The sequence below is a fragment of the Carcharodon carcharias genome, chromosome 17 (assembly GCF_017639515.1).
Source record: "Carcharodon carcharias isolate sCarCar2 chromosome 17, sCarCar2.pri, whole genome shotgun sequence".
Lineage (NCBI taxonomy): Eukaryota > Metazoa > Chordata > Chondrichthyes > Lamniformes > Lamnidae > Carcharodon > Carcharodon carcharias.
In genome coordinates this window covers 113950558-113972865 of record NC_054483.1, presented here as the reverse complement: position 1 = coordinate 113972865, position 22308 = coordinate 113950558, and the positions used below count along the sequence as shown (strand labels likewise).

Genomic DNA, 22308 nt, shown 5'->3' with positions numbered 1-22308 from the left:
CCTGTATCCCAAATAATTAGTAAGGAAGCAGGTGCATGGTGGTCATGTACTACTGGGCTAGTAATCCAGAGGCCTGGACAAATGCTTTGGAGACTTGGGTTCAAATCCCACCATGGCCGCTGGGGGAGTTTAAATTCAGTTAGTAAACCTGGAAAAAAAATGTCAGTCTCATTAATAATGATCATGAACCTACCAGATTGTCACTTAAAAACCCATCTGGTTTACCAATGCCTTCAGGAGAGGAGATCTGCTGATCATGGCCTGTCTGACCTACATTTGACTCCAATGTGGTTGACTCTCAATTGCCCCCCTCAGCCGAACTAAACCCCCTCAGAATAAAGCACGTTGACCCACACCACACTGGCTGCAGCAGCTCAAGAAGGCAGCTCACCATCAGGTTCCTGACAACAATTAAGGACGGTTTTGTGAAAGGAAAACATTAAGCAATTTATTGGAGTTTTTTTTTTTGGAGGAGTAACATGCGCTGTAGATAAAGGGGAGCCTGTAGACGTGCTGTCCTTGGATTTCCAGAAGGCATTTGATAAGGTACCGCATCAAAGGTTATTACGGAAAATAAAAGTGCATAGTGTAGTGGGTAACATATATTAGCCTGGATAGAAGATTGGCTGGTTGGCAGAATACAGAGAGTATGCATAAATGGGTCTTTTTCTGATTGGCAAGATGTGACGAGTGGAGTCCCACAGGGGTCTGTGCTGGAACCTCAACTGTTTATGATTTACGTTAATGACTTAGATGAGGGGAGTGAAGACGTGGTAGCTAAATTTGCAGATGACACAAAGATAGGTAGGAAAGTATGTTGTGAAGAAGCTATGAGGAGGTTGCAGATGGATATTGAAAGGTTGAGTGAGTGGGCAAAGATCTGGCAAATGGAGTTTAATGTGGGAAAATGTGAAGTTATTCATTTTGGCAGGAAGAACAAAAAAGCAGAGTTTTACTTAAATAGAGAACAGCTGCATAATCCTGAGGTGCAGAGGGATCTGGGTGTTCTAGTACATGAGTCACAAAAAGTTAGTATGCAGGCACAGAAAGTAATTAAGAAGACTAATAGAATGCTGTCATGTATTATGAGAGGGATTGAACGTAAAAATAAGGATATTATTCTTCAGTTATACAGGGCATTGGTGAGACTGCACCTCGAATATTGTGTGCGGTTTTGGTGTCCTTATTTAAGGAAGGATGTAAATGTATTGGAGGCGGTTCAGAGGAGGTTTACTAGATTGATACCTGGAATGAGTGGGTTGTCTTATGAGGAAAGGTTGGACAGACTGGGACTGGAGTTTAGAAGAGTGAGGGGTGATTTGATTGAAGTATATAAAATCCTGAACGGCCTTGACAAGGTGGACATGGAAAGGATGTTTCCTCTTGTGGGTGAGTCCAGAACTGGGCGGGGCGGGGGGGGGGGGTCACTGTTTTAAAGTTAGGGGTCGCCCTTTTAGGGCAGAGATGAGGAGAATTTCTTTCTCTGAGGATGGTGTGACTTTGGAACTCTCTGCCTCAGAAGGTGGTGGAGGTGGGGGTCACTGAATATTTTTAAGACCGAGGTAGATAGATTCTTGTTAGGCAAGGGAATCAAAGGCTATCGGGGTTAGACGGGAATGTGGAAGTTGAAACACAAGAAGATCAGCCATGATCTTATTGAATGGCGGAGCAGGCTCGAGGGGCTGAATGGTCTACTCCTGTTCCTGTTTCTTTTGTTCTTATAAATGAATCACAAGAATTGTTATGGTGCAGAAGCAGGCCACTTGACCCATCGTGTCTGCACCTGCTCTCCGAATGAGCATTATAACTTAGTGCCACTCTCCTGCCTTTTCCCCATACCCCTGCACATTGTTTCTATTCAAATAATCATCCAATGCCCTCTTGAATGCCTCGATTGAACCTGCCTCCACCACACTTTCAAGCAGTGCATTCCAGACCTGAGCCACTCGCTGTGTAGGGAAGTTTTGTTCTCTGGCCTTGACAGAGAGAGACCTTCGCATCCCAAGATTGAGTTTTTTTTAAACCTAGCTTTGCTTTAGTTACTTACTTGTGGGCAGCTCTGTCTTTATCAGTGATGCTTACTCTACTGTTTATTAATTGCCTTGTATTTTACTCCCCTCGTGGCCTGACATTATCCTGTCCCCCAACCTCTTACAACCCCTCCCCTATCACAAGCACCCACCCTTGGACTCTAGCTTCTCATACAACCCTCTGTTTCTGCGCTGTAAAAATATCTTGCAATACAGGGTGGGTTGGCAGTTATCCATCTAACTCTACCCATCCTTCTAACTCCGTCATCACTGGCTCTGCAGGAACTGACAGACTTGTGTGGCTCTACAGCCCCTGGCAACACTCCATGCTGCTCACCGGCTCAGCTTTGCAAGGGAGATAAATGAACTGACAGCATCTCCATTCTACTGCTTTGCACTTCAACACTGACAGCCCCCTTTTGACTCATGCCAAACCGCCCTGGCCAACTCCTGAAGCAGCAGAATAGCACACTCCATTCCGTTTCTAAAAAAAAAACTTTTCGACAGACCAAGCTAAAATCAAAGTCTGTGAATCACCAGGCGGGTAATATATCAAAGTAGATCCATGAGCCTGTTCCAGCCGGCAAGTTTCTGCAGCACACGTCTGCTAATTGATATTTGAGATTTGTCTGGCTTATGGGAAGCAAATTCTAACAAGTTTCTTTATTCTGATGTTGATATGAGATAGTTTAAATGAGATATTTGAGTGCAAACTGACAATGATAATGGTATGTCATAGTGTGTGCAAAGATTTCTTGGGGCAAGGTGAGGATGATTTATGGGCATGTATTTCTCTCCAGGAGCGAACTCGATGTGAGCAGTTAGCTCAGTAGAAAAATCGGACATACTTTTACTTAATGTTGCTCCTTTCCTGAAAGATGGGAATCTGATGGCGTTGACCAGTTTGGCGGCCTAAGCACATAGTGGGCAGCTGAGCAACGCCCACACGGGGTCAAAGTTTCCTGGATTATTTATTATGCACAAACCGGCAGCAACTTCAGATGAGGGAATATGTGCGGTTAAATGCGCAAATCATAAGTTGCCACCTGAAGTGCACCCCTCCACCCTAGGCTTTGTAAAGACAGCATCTCACAGTCAGGTTCTACATTGACATGTATTGAACATCCCAAAGTTGCTGCACTAATGCTGTAGGTACAAACTAAAGAAAGTTAGGATTTGTCCATTCTAGTCTAAGTACCCTTTTAACAATGTGGCGAGGGTTAATTTCTGCCAAACAGCCTCTCCAGCAATGCAAATTAACATTTACAAGTGTGGGGTCTCATTCCTTCAGATTTTAATTGATTAAAAGAAATCCGAAATAACGATGTAAACTATTTTTTCCATCTTTCTTTTCTCTCTCTCTCTCTCTCAATTCAATCTTCACTCTCTGTTTCTGAATCTGATTTGACAGTGAATGGAAAAGGGCAATTTGAGATGGGCACAAATGCTGGCCTTTGCCAGCGTTGCCCACATCCCATGAAAGAATTTAAAAAAGAACTCATCACTCTTTAATTTACCAGTTCAGACTCATCACAATCCTTAAGCCTAATTGGTTGAAGAGGTGCACAGTTGCTTGCCCTGTTGTTACGACCCTGAACCAGACCCCCAGATTTTGGTACAACCCAGTTAGGGACCAGTAACTTTTTGTTTAAAGTAGACAGAGTTTGAGAACTTACTAAGAGAATAAAGCCTCAAGATTCCATGGCCTTTAAACAAACCAAAATAAACATTACTATACAAAGTCAGAAAAGTAAAATAATTTACGCCATCTATCTTTTACTCTAACATTCAGAATTAACATGAGGTAAATATGAATTAACAGTTAAACTGTGGCCAAACACACCATGCTGCACAATAAATGGCAGTTGCAACCAAGACAGATCCCACGAATTTCTCAGCAGCCCAGCCAGACATCATTGTCCACTGTGAGTTAACACAATCTCATTAAAACTGTCTACCTCGCGAGGGATTTCAACTCTTCACTTTTGAAGATCTAGCCTTTGAATTACCTCAAAAGTTGCTCCGACTCGCACTTGCCCAATGACTGCTCACCTCCTGACCGTTTAACCTCTTCTCCTGAGACTGAGTTCCACGGGCTTCCCAAGGCTGCACTCGGGCACCAATTTTCTCTCTCTCTCTCTCTCTCTCGCACGTACCCTCTTTCCCACCCCTTTTCCGTGGGAACAGAGCTTGGGTTTTCAGTAAAATGTGAACAAAGACCTCCGTTTATAATACTGCCTTTCACCGTGTCCCAAGGCACCTAGCAGCCAATGAGGTACTCCCCTTCAGATTAGTCTGACCGCTGTCCCATCTGCAAGCATTTCACTCTTGCACAGCTCACATTGCTCCCCCTCAATACAGGCCAACGCTTAGTAGGACTAAACCCAGAATTATATAACTTTCGATAAGTTAAAAACCGAGGATGCTGGAAATACTCAGCAGGCCAGGCAGCATCTGTGGAGAGAGAAACCCAGTTAACGTTTCAGGAACAGCGAGGAATTAGAGTTTACCGGTTAACAAGCGAGTTGGGGAAAAAGGGCTGGGAGGGAAGGAAGGGATAAATGGGAAGGTGTGCGATGGGGTGGAGAGCGGGACTGATTAAGGAAGGGAGTTCTGTGGACAGGGATCAGAAATTCAACACCCTACTGTTCGTGCTTTTCTGATAGTCTAGTGGCACCTTCAGATTTCTTTTAAAATATATTGTTCTCTGTCCTGTCTTGTAGTGAACGGAGCAGTGAAGGAAGAGGCCCTAAACAGCAAGACAGCGGAGGAGGTGGGACAGCTGCTTCAGAAGATGGTCAATCAGTCAGGCCTGGACATAATCCGCATTCGCAAACCGTTTCATACAGACAACCCGAGCATACAGGGCCAGTGGCATCCGTTCACTAACAAAGCCAGCATCCTGAATGTGCAAGACTTCAAAAAAGAAAGAGAGGGGCCAGCCAGCAGCCTCTGAAGCAAAGTGATGAATTTAACCAGGCCTGGGTGAATGGACTGAGTTACATAAACCTAATGTTCTTTATTTAAATAAAGCAAAACTCCCAAACACGCTGAGCAGTCAAGTAATGAATTGCGAGTGGCTTCTAATAACATGAGGCACGAGGGGTATCTGCACCTTGAACTTTGGGCATGGAAATCTTAACAAAGATACAGAAGAAATTAACATTCTTTGACCCTCCCATCGCCTCGGAGCTGAAAGTCACCCTCTCTTAGCCACACAGGGCAAGGGATTCCCAGGGTCAAACTCTAGTTTGCTGAGCTGGGAGTGGCAACGGTTCCAGATTAGGGAACGGATAAGTTGCCCTGGCCACAACCCTGCAGGATTCGGGTGGGTCTGTGATGCTGCACCTGGTCGAGTAGCTCTTCACGTGATTCGGGCTCACGCATCAGAAACGGCTACTTGGCTGAGCTAAAGGGGGTCACAATAGAGGAAATAAAACGGGGGGTGGATGTTGCATTGGGATTTGAGACTGGTAATTTATCGTGTGTTTATCTAGTGAGAAAGGGAGCCACACAGACTGGGAATAGTTTTCTGGTCTGTAGTTAGTGAATTTCCGGTTCCACGTTACTGCCCCTCATGGTCAAACAGCCCGCCAATACTTGCTGTCAATGCCAATGTAAGAATTGTGGACACTAGGACCGGGTGAGGGACAACCCCAGCTCAAGGAAGCAGGTCTCTGTGCCCAGGAATTACTGTCTTCAGGAAGGAGGAATGAAGAATGATTGGCAAAAAAAACCCCACTTGATTCTAGTTAAACTGAGGGGGCCCCTCCCCTCGCCCCCCTCCCCTCCCCTCACCTCCCTCCCCTTCCCCTCCCCTCACACACCTCCCTCCCCTCCCCTCGCCCCCCTCCCCTCACCCCCCTCCCTCCCCTCCCCTCGCCCCCCTCCCCTCACCCCCCTCCCTCCCCTCCCCTCACACCCCTCCCCTCACCCCCCTCCCCTCACCTCACCCCCCCTCCCCTCCCCTCGCCCCCCTCCCCTCGCCCCCCTCCCCTCCCCTCACCTCCCTCCCCTCCCCTCGCCCCCCTCCCTCCCCTCCCCTCACCCCCCTCCCCTCACCTCCCTCCCCTCACCCCCCTCCCCTCACACCCCTCCCCTCACCCCCTCCCTCCCCTCACCCCCCTCCCTCCCCTCACCCCCCTCCCCTCCCCTCCCCTCGCCCCCCTCCCCTCGCCCCCCTCCCCTCACCCCCTCCCTCCCCTCACCCCCCTCCCCTCACCCCCCTCCCCTCCCCTCACCCCCTCCCTCCCCTCACCCCCCTCCCCTCCCCTCCCCTCGCCCCCCTCCCCTCGCCCCCCTCCCCTCGCCCCCCTCCCCTCACCCCCCTCCCTCCCCTCACCCCCCCTCCCCTCACCCCCCTCCCCTCGCCCCCCTCCCTCCCCTCGCCCCCCTCCCTCCCCTCGCCCCCCTCCCCTCCCCTCCCCTCACCCCCCCTCCCCTCACCCCCCTCCCTCCCCTCACCCCCCCTCCCCTCACCCCCCTCCCTCCCCTCGCCCCCCTCCCTCCCCTCGCCCCCCTCCCTCCCCTCGCCCCCCTCCCCTCCCCTCCCCTCACCCCCTTCCCCTCCCCTCGCCCCCCTCCCCCTCGCCCCCCTCCCCTCGCCCCCCTCCCCTCGCCCCCCCTCCCCTCCCCTCGCCCCCTCCCCTCCCCTCGCCCTCGCCCCCTCCCCTCCCCTCCCCTCACCCCCCTCCCCTCCCCTCACCCCCTTCCCCTCCCCTCACCCCCTCCCCTCCCCTCGCCCCCTTCCCCTCCCCTCGCCAGGTCACCGCGTTCTCGACTTGCTGGTTATCACAATCGCCTCAGTAAACGTCCTTTCCTGAATCACTGGCTTCCTCTCGCGTTAAAAATGCAAGCGGACAGAGAACCTTGTGCCCATTCCTCTTTTCATGTGCTTGTGAGGATTGAGCTCCCAGAGTCGCCTCCAAACTGTCCATCAGACCCGCGAGTATCCTCCCCTCGTCAAACGTTTGTGCACCTGCTCAAAATGTGACCCTGTTTTTAAAAAGAGAGAGAGTTCTGCCCAAAGTTGTTGATTTTTTTTCCTGAATATTCGGTGCCGATTGTAAGAACTACAGCAGCAGTGGTGGGCTGACCAGTTATTACCCGCAAGAAACTGCGTTTTAAAACCTTTTAAAACAAGAACTGGGAACCCATTTTGCGTTACCCTGTAATTTGCATATTTCTCCTCCTGCTCGGGAATGCCTTATCCAAACTTGCCAGTCAGGGTCTGTGGGTTGGGGACCTGTGTGTGGGTGGGTGGCAGGTTAATAACATTAATATGTTTCATCATGAACTCCCTCGCACAGTGAGCAGATTTCGGAAGGCCCATCTCACTGAAGCTCGTTTGCCGTTGTTCTTTTTGTCAACCAGAGAGCAGTCGTGTTCCTGGTGAAGCTGCAGATTTCAAACTTGGTTTGAGTAGATCCCTTTTTTGTCCCCTGCGTCCCTCTCCCTTCTACTCCACAGCTGTGAGTGCTGACCATTTGCCTTCCTCGTGCCTTTTTGGAGGCTGGAAGGCTGTTCTGTGTATCGGTGGGAAATTCTTTTTGCCTCTTTCAAGTTTAAAAATAACGAATCCGTTCCCAGTTATTAAACCTCATCAGCAGCTTCCCTTCACACTAGTATGTAGTATATGTGGACAGTCACCTTTGCCTCTTGCTGTTCCCCCCTCCCCCACTATCTACTTTGGTTGTCCAAAACAGTCCCTCCACCTGTAATATCTCGGGATCAGACTTGTTGCCTAATCCCCGGATTTTCTTCTATTTTATTCCAAATAGTTTCTTGGCCATCAGGGCGCAGTGTTGCAGTCGAATAGCACACCCACGCTCCGTGTGGAGACTTGCCCATACCTTCACCTCAGCTATACGAAGGGAAACTTCTGCAAGGCTTTGGAAAGTAGAGGAAGAATGCTGGTCAAGAGAGGGAAGACTAGTTAGCAGAGTGTATTTTCCAACAAGGTGCAATCGTGCACTCCTTCACCACTTACACTTGCTCTCAAGGAACCTGGTAATATTGCTGGAAAGAGACATTTTGTCGAAGCTTTTCATCTTGCACTCAACAAGGACAATCGCGAGAATACCAATGTCAGGAGAAGCGACAACTTTATACTGTGTGAGAAGAGAGTTCTTTATGTATCTACATGTTGTGTGCAGACAGAAAGAACATGTTCACACATTGCACCTGTTCCAGCTAAAGAAAATAGGTGACAGCCATTCGCTGGTTCACTCCTCAGGGCAATGCCTTGACCAATCGGTCAAGCTGCCTGGTTTAAAATTTCAAACAATGCTTGGTAATTAACTGTCAGTCATCGTTAACTGGTGCATTCTCCATGACAACACCTCTACTAATCAGTGTCCACTTGCCAACCAATCAGCAGTCTCTTCTTCTACAGGGTAAAATTCTTGTGATTGCCTTGATGAGACAAGACAAGACAAAAAGTTTCGACAAAATGTCTTTTTTTCCAGCAATACTCCAGTTCTGTACTACCAAACGACTATTTGAAACCCTGTTCCTCTCTATTGCTGGGTGTTTGACATTGCTTCCTCCTCTGGCCTACACCCCCCGCCCCCCCCAAGCCCCGCCAAGAGATTTAGCAAATTATTTATCTCTGATTTAATGTCCCCTCTCCCATACCCAGTGGTATGTCACAGCTGAAAGTTTTATGTCTCCAGACCACTGGGTATCTGGCACCTTGAAGATGTTCCTGAGAGGCTCTGGTTAACTCACTTTCCATCCCCCATATGGGAGGTGAATGGACTGCGTAGAGTTGTAGCTGGGATTTCCCTGCCAGGGACAGAGTTCCTTATGTTGGCAGTGATACCATTGGCAAATGGTGAGCTGGGGTCAGGTTGTTCTGAATAAGCAGAGATGGTAGATCAGACATGGCTTTGAACTGCCTCCTCAGGAAAGGTTGAACTAGCTGCATCTCTTTTTTTTTCTGGAAATGAGGAGGCCGAGAAGGGACAGAATATAGATCATTAAATTATAAAAGATTATGATAGAGTGGATACAGAGAGAGAGAGAGAGAGAGAGAGAGTGTTTCTACCTGTGGGGAAGAGCAAAATTAGAGGCCTTCAATGTAGGATAATCATCTGGAATTCAAATAGGAATTTATTCTATCAGGAAAGAACTCCTTTCCCCTGAGAGTGGTGAGAATGTGGAAAAGGGAGTGATTGAGGTGAATGGTACAGACACATTAAAGGAGAGACTGAATCAACACACGAGGGATTGGGGGGGTTATGCTGATGTGGAAAGATCGATGGAGACTTGAGTGGAGCATAGACACCAGCATGGACTGGTTGGGCTGAATGGCCTGTTTATGTGCTGTATGTTCTGTATAATCCTATTTGTTGGGTTATGGAGCAGAGACAGTTGTTGAGCCTTGAAGGATGTAGAGGGTTCTCAGATGGTTCAGACATCCTTGCAGTGTCTCCAGCTCAATGTCACTGAGTTTGAGGAACATGAGGAGAGGCTCCTTTGCCCATGGGATTTAGTGGTTTCGGCAGCATAAGTTTCAAGAGATGGTCACCCCACGGGCAGACAGCATGACACGGGTTAAGGGTTACCCAGGGAGTGACTATCCATTGTGGGGTGCAGGGATTCCTGTGAACATTGCCTTAGCAAATGAGTTATCAGTGTTGAACAATTCTTTCAAAAGGTGACATCTCAGCTGAGGGAAGCCATGACCAACATGGAAGGCATAGTTACTCGAGCAGGTCACCACCTTTGAACTATAGGAATGCAATGCTGGGAGATTCAGTATAGGAAGGAGTATCTAATCATTCCTGACATGTCCCAAATTGTGTGTTTCCTCTATTGACCAGGATAAGAATATAACAAAATGGGGCTACAAACTGCTGGAGGTGAAAGGGAATCTGTGCTTTATGTCAAAACTAATAATAAGGAGAAAGGGATGTAGGCTCCACAGAATGGCTTAAGAAATCAATTTAAGGAACAGGGCCGCAAAGATAATAGTCTCAGGATTACTCAGTGCCCAATCCTAACCAGTATACAAACAGCTAGAGGAACAAAAGTTACAGCCAAAGACCTGGGCTCCGTTATTCCAAATAGGCTGGGACTATTAAGAAATAGAAATAGGAATAGACCATTGGCGCTTCTGGCTTGCTCTGCCATTCAATAAGATGATAGCTGATCTTCTACCTCAAATCCATCCTTGGCCCTGACTAATTTTCCAGCTGTTTGCTTGCAGGAGAAGGTCCTCCCAGCCTGTGTAAGGGAACCTGTGTGTCACAAGAGACTATAAGGACGATCAGACACGTCCCTCTCGCCCACGAGCTGAATTCAAATTCTCAAACTGCCATGGTGGGATTTGAACTCGGATTGCTCTATGTTATTAGTCCAAGCCTCTGAGTTGCTAATCCTGTAACGTGACCGGCGGCCTCTGTACGCGCTGCCAGTTTTTGAGCTGATGGAGACATGGAGAAGTCAAGAAGACTGTGAACTAATAAAATGTTAAAGACAATGAATGTCTACCTCACCGAGCTGCTTGCAATCAAGCTGCAGAAAACAGTAATTAAGTTCGAAGGTAAACAATCTATATTTCTGCCTTGTGCCATGGTAACACTGATGTCATTAATTAACACAATAAAGGTCAGGAAGTTTCAGCTATCTTCAAAGTTTTAATAACATTTCCCTGCTCTTACCCAGAATAGACTCCTTCACGAACCAACCCCCACCCCTGCCCCCTTTCTCTTTCAATGTTTTAAAAGTTTGAGTTTTTATTTGAATATTGCAAAATATTGTCCTGGGCACACAGCCAGATCTGGCAGTAACACTTCAGCAGCGGGATTCACTAAAGGTAGTGTCAGGACGGACATTCAGCATATGATTAACTTCTGTTGGTGAGCATGAGGCCTGGAGTTCACCAGCACTGCACAGTATCAATTGTCCTGTTCAAAATTCTAGCAAGTGTGCTCACCTTCCTGGAAACGCAATGCCCTTGGTTTGTTTATGAATGCTGATGAACAGGTGAGGAGCGACCAGTCCAGGCAGTCTGTCCTGTTAGGCCTGTCTAATACGTACATACCCCATGTGATCTCCTGGAAGAAGTGAGAAAGAAACAGCTAACATGCCAAGTTTGTTTGTGGAGGTGAGGGTGGGAGTGGGGTGAGAAACAATCTGGAAAATTCCTCTCGGACCTTTAAGGCTAGCCCAGGAGACTACCCTGGCCTTGGTGATCAACCACGTTCACTGTGTTCAACGTTCGCCCCTCACACAAGCTGATCTGCACCCCAGCCCCCAAACAGGCCCACGTCTAGTTGAAGGAATTCAGCGAATCACATCCACTGCAACAGGTGACAACCTGTTCCACAGGTTTGGGGAAAAAAAACAGCTCCAAAATGACTAATTTATTTTGCTTTAATGTAGCTTGGAGGAGTGACCCTTGGGCCTCCCTTTCCGATTCAGTTGAAGCAATTGATCAGTCCAAACATATTCAAACATATTCATCATCTTATAAACCTCAATCAAATCATCTCCAAACCTATACTTCTAGAATCCCAACTCTTTAAGCCCAGCTGGGTAACTAGTTCACTTGTGCATCTTCTGTGGCATTGCTCACAGAAGGTTCATATGCTGTTTTCTACAGGCCAACAGGTGAGTGTTGCACATGAGTATTCATCTGTTGTTAGTGTGGGATTGACTTTAGGCTGACCAGTCCTTTGAGATCATAGAGTCTAATTGACTGAAACAAACAGACCCTGAGATTGCTGTTAGGGGAGGGTGTGTTGCAATTTGTGAAGTGGTTTTTTAAACTGTGGTTCGTTGGAGAGGCCCCCAGTACCCCACCCCAAATCACTATTCCACACTTGTCAAAATGGACAGAATCTTGGCAACCTGAAGAAAGAACTTATTTCCATTTACACAGCACCTTTCCCAACTTCGGGACATCCCAAAGCTCTTTACAGACAACGATGTACTTTTGAACTAAAAAAACAAAAGTGGGATCTGGACCAACTGGGCCAGAAAATGGCAGATGGAATTTAATGCAGAAAAGTGTGAGGTGTTGCATTTTGGAAGGACAAACCAAGGTAGGACATACACAGTAAATGGTAGGGCACTGAGGAGTGTGGAGGAACAAAGGGATCTGGGAGTTCAGATACATAGTTCCCTGAAAGTGGCGTCACAGGTAGACAAGGTTGTAAAGAAAGCTTTTGGCATACTGGCCTTCATAAATCACAGTACTGAGTATAGGAATTGGGATGTTATGGTGAGGTTGTATAAGACATTGGTGAGGCCAACTTTGGAGTATTGTGTGCAGTTCTGATCACCTAACTACAGGAAGGATATCAGTAAGATTGAGAGAGTGCAGAGAAGATTTACTAGGATGTTGCCGGGTCTTAAGGAGTTGAGTTACAGGGAAAGATTAAACAGCTTAGGACTTTATTCCTTGGAGCGTAGAAAAATGAGGGGAGATTTGATAGAAGTTTACAAAATTATGAGGGGTATAGACAGAGTAAATGTGAGTAGGCTCTTTCCACTTAGATTAGGAGAAATAAACAGGAGAGGACATGGCTTTACGGTGAAAGGGGAAAGGTTTAGGGGGAACTTCTTCACTCAGAGAGTGGTGAGAGTGTGGAACGAGCTACCATCTCTCGTAAATGCGGGCTCACTCTTAAGTTTTAAGAATAAATTGGATAGATACATGGATGGGAGAGGTCTGGAGGGTTATGGACTAGGTGCAGGTCAATGGGACTAGCGGAATAATATTTCGGCACAGACTAGAAGGGCCGAATGGCCTGTTTTCTGTGCTGTGGTGTTCTATGGTTCTAAGTGCTGGAAAAACACAGCTGGTCTGGCAGCATCTGTGGAGAGAGAAACAGAGTTAATGTTTCAAGTCCCTATGACTCTTCAGAACTGAAGAGGTAGAAATGAGTTGGGATTTATGCTGTTGAGAAATGTAGGGAGTGGCAGGTGGTCAGGGAAAGGCTAGAGAGGTGGGGAGATTAAACAACAAAGATGTCATTGAACAGAAGGCGAGACTGGTACCCTTGGTACTTGGTACGAGTGTACTTTTAAAGTGTGATATTACACTGTTGTATTGTGGAAACCACAACTTGTGTAATAAACAATTTACTAGTTTATCAGTTTTAGACTGTGGGATAAACATTGACCAGGGTTTTGGAAAAGTTCTGCTCATTTTGGAATAGTGCCAAATGCCTACTTAAGAGGGCAAATTGGCTTTCACTTTTCATAGACCATCCTATTTTTGGCACCTACCAACATTGTAGCAATGTCTCAGTCCTGCACCAGAATGCCAGCTGAGTTTAAATGCTCAAGTCTCTGGAGTGGGCCTTGAACCATCTGACACAGAGACAGGAGTGCTACCTATTGAGCCACAGATGACACCATGGACATGGTAGAGAAAACAATGGATCCCAAGAATGTTTCTGCCTGACAGCCACCCATGTTGCTTCCAGCAGCAGCACTGAATAGTGATCAGGATCAGAAGATTAATGTATGAGAAAAGCTAAAAGCAAAAAACTGCGGATGCTGGAAATCCAAAACAAAAACAAAAATACCTGGAAAAACTCAGCAGGTCTGGCAGCATCTGCAGTTAACGTTTCGAGTCCGAATGACCCTTCAACAGAACTAAGTAAACATAGAAGAGAGGTGAAATATAAGCTGGTTTAAGTGGGGGTGGGACAAGTAGAGCTGAATAGAGGGCCAGTGGAGGTGGAGATAACCAAAAGATGTCACAGACAAAAGGACAAAGAGGTGTTGAAAGTGGTGATATTATCCAGGGAATGTGCTAATTAAGGGTAGAAAGCAGGACAAGCAAGATACAGATAGCCCTAGTGGGGGTGGGGTGAGGGGAAGGAATCAAAAAAGGCTAAAAGGTAGAGATAAAACATATATTAATGTATGAATTAAGTTCTGTCGAAGGGTCATGAGGACTCGAAACGTCAACTCTTTTCTTCTCCGCCGATGCTGCCAGACCTGCTGAGTTTTTCCAGGTAATTCTGTTTTTGTTTTGGATTTCCAGCATCCGCAGTTTTTTTGTTTTTATATTAATGTATGAAGCCTGGCAGAGTCACTGGACATTATGAATTTACTTGAACTGGTTGTTCTGCAATAAAACCACTCTGCTGGAAGCCCTCTCTGTCCAAGGACCTCCTAAACAACTTTACAAAAAGCAAACAGCTGACCAATTTAAGACTGTTTTTTACCCCTATTTATTATGTCACACTGAACCACATGGGTCAATGTTTCATTGAGATTAAAATAAAAGAGTTGGGAGGGTGAATGAAGGATTTAACTAAATCTGCCCTGGGAGATGTCACATATATCAGCACTCATAGAAAGATATACTGCTGGGGTGAGATGAGGTAGGGTGGCAAGAGACTTGTGTGTAGATAAATACCAGCATAGACCTGTTGGGCCAAATGGCCTGTTTCTATGCTGTAAATTCAGCCTAATTCCTTGTTGCCTGAACACTGAAGTGTTGTTACAACCTCAAGCTTACTCCAAACTTTTTTTAACAATATTTTATCATCCATAACATGAGCCTGCATCACCAAAATGTAATTTTTAACATCCAGGCATGATGGAAACATCTCTTTACATTGTTTTTAAGATGCCAGTTTTTCATTGTTGTTAGGTGTTGATAAACAGGACTGCATGTCCTTTAGGAAAGGATATTACCCAATTTGATTGTTGCTGATCTGGTGACAGGACCCATTGTGCTATTGAGTTTATTTTTAACCACAACAACACACGTAAAGTGATTCATTGATTTGTTTCAGAATCCCTCATTTATAAAAGACGTGGAATAAGTCATATTGTTGCATAGCTTCCACGTGGTACCATGAGGGTGTAAATAGGATATCTTTGCAGGTTAAAAAAAAGGTAAGATATTCATGTACCTGCAAGAGGATGATGTTCCTTTAGTTACCTTTAAGAATTAGTTTGATTGGGGAAAGCCATTGTAGTGCATTTTCGATAGCAGGAGCATAAAAAAAATGTTCCAGCTCTTGCAATAGGGGAACACAGGATCAGAAAAAACCCTGAGATAATATTTTGTAGCAGGAGTGAAGACATTTAAGACCCTAGCTTCCTGCTTGCAACCTGCCTTCCTTCCACTCTCACCCTCAGGACAAAGTGTATCATAGAAAATTATGACATTTTGAAGAGCAGTCACTGCTGTTAAACAGGCAAACCTGACAGCCAGTTGCACACAGCAAGATCCCATAAGTTGTAAATGTGAAAAACAGCTCATTAATCTCTTTTTTATTTTGCTGATGTTGATTGACAGTCCGACGTTGGCCAGGACTCTGGCAGAAGAAACACTCTGCTCGACTTCAGATGGTGCCATGGAAACATTTTACACCTAATGTCTCACCAGGCAACAATTTCCTGTGTTGAACTCATGAGGAGCAGGAGAACTTTGCCTCCCATCACTTAATCCAGCCAAACTGATTCAATGTCTTAATTATACATTTTGGAAAAGCAATAATTTGTGTTTGGCAGCAAGACCGAGTCAGTCTCATGATCTCAATCCTTTTACATAGAAAATAGGAGCAGGAGTAGTTCATTTGGCCCTTCGAGCCTGTTCCGTCATTCAATATGATCATGGCTGATCCTCTATCTCAATGCCATTCTCCTGCACTCTCCCCATACCCCTTGACACCTTTAGAGTCCAGAAATCTATCTATTTCCTTCTTAAATATATTCAGTAATTTGGTCTCAATAGCCTACTGTGGTAGAGAATTCCATAGGTTGACCACCCTCTGAGTGAAGAAGCTTCTCCTCATCTCAGTCTTAACTGGTTTACCCTGTATCCTGAGACTGTGACCCCTGGTTCAAGACACCCCCCAGCCAGAGGAAACATCATCCCCGCGTCCAGTCTGTCCATCCCTGACAGAATTTTATATGTTTCAATGGGATCCTCTCTCATTCTTCTAAACTCCAGTGAGTACAGGCCTAGTCAGCGCAATCTCTCCTCATGTGACAATCCTGCCATCCCAGGGATCTGGTGAACCTTCACTGCACTTCCTCTATGGCAAGTATATTCTTTCGTAGGTAAGGAGACCAAAACTGCTCACAAAGCTCTAGGTGTGGTCTCACCAAGGTGCTGCACAGCTGCAGTAAGACATCCTTGCTCCTGTACTCAAGTCCTCTCACAATGAAGGCTAACATACCATCTGGCTTCTTAACTTCTTGCTGTACCTGCATGCTTGCTTTCAGTGACTGGTGTACAAGGACACCCAGGTTCCTTTGTACAACAATATTTCCCAATCTATCACCATTTAAATAATACTCTGCCATTCTGTTTTTCCTACCAAAGTGGATAACTTCACACTTATTCACATTATACGGCCCCTGCAAGGATATTGTCCATCTTATACAGGTCCCATCTTCCCCAGAATCGGCAGAATATGGACCACTCACTCAACCTGTCTGAATCGCCTTGAAGCCTCTTTACACCATTCTCATTGCTCACATTCCCACCAAGTTTTGTGTCATCAGCAAACTTGGAAATATTACACTTGGTTCCTTCATCCAAATCATTGATATACAGAGTGAATAGCTGGGGCACAAGCACTGATCCCTGTGGTACCCCACTAGTAACCACCTACCACTCCGAAAAAGACCCATTTATTCCTACTCTCTGTTTCCTTTCTGCTAACCAATTCTCAATCCAAGCCATTATATTACCCCCAATCCCCTGTGCTTTTATTTTGCACACTAACATCTTTTGTGGCACTTTATCAAAAGCTTTCTACAAATCCAAATGCACCACATCCAATGGGTTTCCCTTATCCTGCTAGTTACATCCTCAAAGACCTCCAAAGCCACCCCACCTCCTTTTCCTTTTTTCCTGTCCTTCCTAAATGTCAAGTACGCTAGGATATTCAGTTCCCAGCCTTGGTCACTTTGCAACCATGCCTCTGTAATCGCAATCATATTGTAACTGTTTATATCTATTTGCACTGTTAATTCATTTACCTTATTGTGAATGCTCCATGCATTCAGATACAGTGCCTTTAGACTTGTCTTTTTAACATTTTTACACTTTTTTTTTGTACAATGGCCCTATTAGCTGCTAGCCCTTCCACTTTATCTTTCTACTTTCCCGTCTTTCATTCCTATCTTTGTTTCCCTTTCTTGTGTCTCCCTACACAGGTTCCCCTGCCACTCTAATCTAAACCCTCCCCCACAGTACTAGCAAATACCCCTGCAAGGATATTGTCCATCTTATACAGGTCCCATCTTCCCCAGAATCGGTCCCAATGCCTCAGGAATCTAAATCCCTCCCTCCTAAACCATCTCTCCGGGCACACATTCATCTGGTCTGTTCCCCTATTCCTGATCTCGCTAACATGTGGCACTGGGAGTAATCCTGAGATTACTACCTTTGAGGTCCTGCTTTTTAATTTATTTCCTAGCTCCCTATATTCTGCTTTTATGGCCTCATCCCTCTTTTTACCTATGTCGTTGGCACCGATATGGACCATGACCTCTGGCTGCTCACCCTTCCCCTTCAGAATGACCTGCAACTGCTCAATGACATCCTTGACCTTGGCGCCAGGGAGGCAACATACCATCCTGGTGTCATGTCTGTGACCGCAGAAACGTCTATCTGTTCCCCTTATGATGGAATCCCCTATCACTATTGCTTTCCCTCTACTTTTCCCTCCTCTGTGCAGCTGAGCAACTCGTGGTGTCACGGACTTGGCTCTTGCTGCACTCCCCTGAGAAACCATCTCCCCAGTAGTATCCAAAATGGAAAATCTGTTAGAGAGTGAGGCGACTCCTGCACTACCTGTCTAGTGCTTTTACTCTGCATGGTGGTCACCCATTCCCTTTCTGCCTGTGCATTCTTTACCTGCGGTGTGACGACCTCACTGTATTTGCTTTCCATGAAGATCTCATCCTTGCGGATGCTCCACAGTGACTCCCAAGTGCAGCTCCAACTCTAAAATACAGACTTCAAGTAGCTGCAGCTGGGGACACTTCCTGCACACATGGTCGCCCTGGACACTGGAAGTGTCCCTGACTTCCCACAGTGCACAGGAGGAGCATTCCACTTGGCCAAGCTGCCCTGCCATAACTTACCCTTAAATTACTCCCTTTACTTTTACTTTCTCTAGTTTAGAGAATATTAAGGACAGAAGAAATACTTAACAGGTCCTACTTACCAAAGCCACCGCTCTTCTTACTGAGGAAAGGTAGAAAATGAAAGGATCACCTCCTTCCCTGTTCAGCAAACTTCAACTGAAGCACTGTAATGCAGCCCAAAGCAACATTCCAGTGCAGACAAAAGCAACACTGTAGATGGCTTGTTTTATGCTGTATGAATCTAGCTTCTGAAAACCTGTTTAAGCCAATTAACTAATTAACTAGTTGCAGCTGCAAACAGCCTGTATAATCCCTGTTTTAAAGCTGGACTAAAACTGACCTTCTCCAAACCCAAAGAGCAACTTTTAGTTATTGCTAAATCAAGGAAAAATTAGACTTTAGATAGAAGTTAACCCTTAAGAGTCCCTCTCTCATCAAACTCCAACTGAAGCACTCTCGTGCAGCCCAAAGCAGCATTCCAGTGCAGACATTTATTTTGCAAAGTTTGCAGTAATTGCATAGTCAGGCTCATCAGTCTGAGGACAAAGCTTGCTGAACCTTTATCATGTCACCTTTAAAATGAGCAAGAAAATGGAACAACCTCAAGTCAAATTGACCTGTTTTCCACAACTAAATTAGAGGAATTGCTCTTTCATCAAATTGTCAGCGTTCCAATTCATGAAGTTCTCATTCTCGGGTAAAACGATTTGCTTTTTTTAAATTGTTCTTTAGCACGTTATTTTAAAAATGCACTCTTCCAAACCCCCCTACCCCCTGGCCAAGTTGTTGGACAGTTCCAGTATAGATGTGCACCCAAGCACTGGGAAATGGCCTACGATCATCTCATACTATTCTGCCAGGTGGAATATTAGAGACAAAATGGTTGGGGATATTCAAATGCTTTAACAGATGGATTAGGATAAGAGGGGAGAGGGTTGTGATGGGCCGAATGTCCTTTCCTCCTTGCTCTTTCTTACGTCGTTCACTGTTTTCTCCTCATTCCTGCCAGCGTAGCTGGGATAAAGAATTCACATTGTAAGACACAAGCATGTGTTCTACCCTCCCAATTTTAGGCCAGTTGCCTGCCTTCAGCATCTTACTATGGCTAATATGGTGGCATTGCCCACACTGGCAGTCATGGTGCTACAACCAGGCTCTTCAACATTGGGCACGATTTTTTTTTTATTCATTCATGGGTGTGGACGATGGCAAGGCCATCGTTTGTTGGTCATCCCTAATTGCGTTTGAATTGAGCGGCTTGCTCGGTCAGTTCAGAGTCAACCACATTGCTGTTGGTCTGGACATCTGAAGGACAAGACAATCAATGATAGTTTCATGCTCACTGCTCCTGAGAATGGTTTACAATTCTAAATTTATTAATAAATTGAATTTAAATTCCACCAGCTGCCATTTGAACTCACATCCCCAGAACATTAGCCTGGTACCTCTTGATTACTCATCCAGCAATATTGCCACCATGCCATTATCTAGCTCCTCATCACTGTGTGAGCTGTGTGCATTGGAAATGGGCAAAAATCAGGAAGCGCTGTAATGCTGCTACCCAGCTCCCTGATATTTTCTCACCACTCCCTGTCTAGACTCACACATGAAGCATGGTCATTTGGTGAGAGGCCAGAGATTGGACAATGTCAATGGATTGTAACATTTCCCCAGCACCTTCAGAAAATAGCAGAGGGGGAAATCAAAGAGGGAAAAGGCTTTTCAAGGCTGCAGCAAGGATAAGATGCAGTGCATCATCCCATTCTAGTGCGTTGCTAACAAAACTACAGTAGTCCCTGAAGCTGCAAGAGCAAGTAGGTAAAACCATTTAAAAAAAAAGGCTGATAGCATTTTGACCACTCCATGATGAAAAGGATATTAAAGGAAATGAGGACACAGCATAAATTCATCAGCATACTTCTGCTTTGGTTGTAACGGCATCACAGACTAGCATTCGTATACCACCAACATTTATAAATGAGGTTAACAATGTGATCATAACCAAATAATCTATTTTTGTGATGTTGATTGATGGATAGGTATTAATTAAGACGCTGGGGATAACTCCCCTGCTCTTCTTCGAAGTACCGGGACATCATCCAGGACAAAGCAGCCCGCTTGATTGGCACTCCATCCACCCCCTTCAACATTCACTCCCTCCACCACCGACGTACAGTAGCAGCAGCGTGTGTACCATCTACAAGATGCAGTGCAGCAATTCACCAAGGCTCCTTCGATAGCACCTTCCAAATCCAAAACCTCCACCACCTAGAAGGACAACAGCAGCAGATAGATGGGAACACCACCACCACTTGGAAGTTCCCCTCCAAGCCACACACCATCCTGACTTGGAACTGTATCACCGTTCCTTCACTGTCACTGGGTCAAAATCCTGGAACTCCCTAACAGCACGGTGGGCGTATCTACACCACATGGACTGCAGTGGTTTAAGAATGTGGCCCACCACAACTTTCTCAAGGGCAGTTAGGGATGGGTAATAAATGCTGGTCCAGCCAGCGATGACTGGTTCCCATGAACGAATAAAAAGGAAGCACATGGGATCTTTTACTTCCACCGAGCAGCAAGTGGGACCTTGTTTAACCTCTCATCCAAAAGGCAACACCTCCAACAATGCCATGCACCCTCAGCACTGTACTAGAGTGTCAGCCTTGAATTTTGTACTCAAATCCTGGAGTGGGACTTGAACCTAGAGCCAAGTGATTTCTGAGAAAAGCAAGCTAACTACTGAGCCACATCTGATTTTGGATAATGCCAATAATGGAAAACTGTAGTTTTAAGGAGAAACTAGAGAAACAAAACCTATTTTCCCCTTGTAGCAAAGAGAAGATTTGATACAGGATTTTTAAATTATGAAAGGTTTTGATGGGATGAATTGGAAGAAAAGGTATTTCCTCTGGTTTATTAGTATTTGATGAGGGATCATCAATTTAAAATTGTCACGAAGTGAGTGGATACAGAAGTTAGGAGAAATATCCTTTATGCAGCTAGTGTTGAAGCATTGAAGACTTGGCTACTGGAGGTGGAAACCATTGCCGCTTTTAAAGCAGGGGAGGGGAACCTGTGGGCCAGATCCAGCCCATTGCTCAATTTCATCCAGCCCACAGCAAGATTTCTAAAAATAGATGTTAGTGCCCTCAAATTAGCCTTTATCATCATCGTTACGAGTTTGCTTTGGATAAAAGCATCAGCTAAATTACTGTAACAACAGTTAACAATATAATATTCAAATTCAGCCATTGCATTAAAACAGCGGGTGAGTTGAACGTTTCTGTGTTCTCTCTAAAAAAGATACTAAATTGATTTTTGTGTGTGATTTTGTCTATGAGTGAAAGGCCAGTGATAAGATAAAAGATTCCCCGCCCCTGTTTTAAAGGAATACCAGATAAATGACTGAAGCCAGAGGAATATACAGTGCTGTGGAGGGAGGGTATGTTAGTGGGACTGTCCTGGAATGGCTCTAGCAAAGGGACCAGCATGGAGTTCATGGGCCAACTACCCTCCACCTCTGCTATGACAGTCTATGGATCTTACATACTTCAGTTGTTCCTTTCCCCTGCAGATTTCTAAACAACAGGTTTGGTGGCACATAGCCACTACTTTCTGAGTCATCTTGTCTTACCCCCTCAGTTTTCCAACATGACAGGTTCCTGCACTATTGGCTCTTCAACTAAGCTGCTCAGTTAAAACAAAGATGCAATGAAGCGCTTCAAATTCGATGGCTCCCCCGTTCATTATTGTTGTAAATATTTGCCCCGGTAACATAGGGGTTCAGTGTTTCAATCGCAGGTGGAATTCTAGAGGAACTTTGTGACAAAGATTTGGCCGAGTATCACTTTGTGTCCAACTCCTCACCAGATGTGTTATGAAGATTAACTTCACTTCAGCACCTTCCGCAACATGGGATACTTTGCAGAGAAATTTGTAGTATGTCATTCCGTCACCTTCCACTATAACTGAGAATTCCCATACAGGACAAACTTGTGCACAAGAGGGAGAGGAATGTCTGGGATCAAGGTCCACACGGACTTTGAAACCAGAGCCATCCAGCTGGCCGGCGATGACCAGGACCGGTCCTGTGCTGATGGTGAGGTTGGTGCTGCTCTAACAAGTGAGGATCCAGCAGTGCAACGTCCATCAGACAACCAAGCTGCCACGCACTAATTATCTCCCCTTG

At 45.7% G+C, this 22308-nt stretch overlaps 1 protein-coding gene across 1 annotated transcript in view; it reads left to right on the top strand.

Moving 5' to 3' along the window:
* mrpl43 (mitochondrial ribosomal protein L43) overlaps positions 1-5076 on the top strand; it is a 118580-nt gene extending 113504 nt beyond the window's left edge. The window contains exon 3 of the mRNA XM_041209872.1: positions 4754-5076. Coding sequence (XP_041065806.1) covers positions 4754-4986 — 233 coding nt within the window. The 3' untranslated portion in view covers positions 4987-5076. The remainder of the gene's footprint in view (positions 1-4753) is intronic.
* The last annotated feature ends 17232 nt before the right edge of the window (positions 5077-22308 follow it).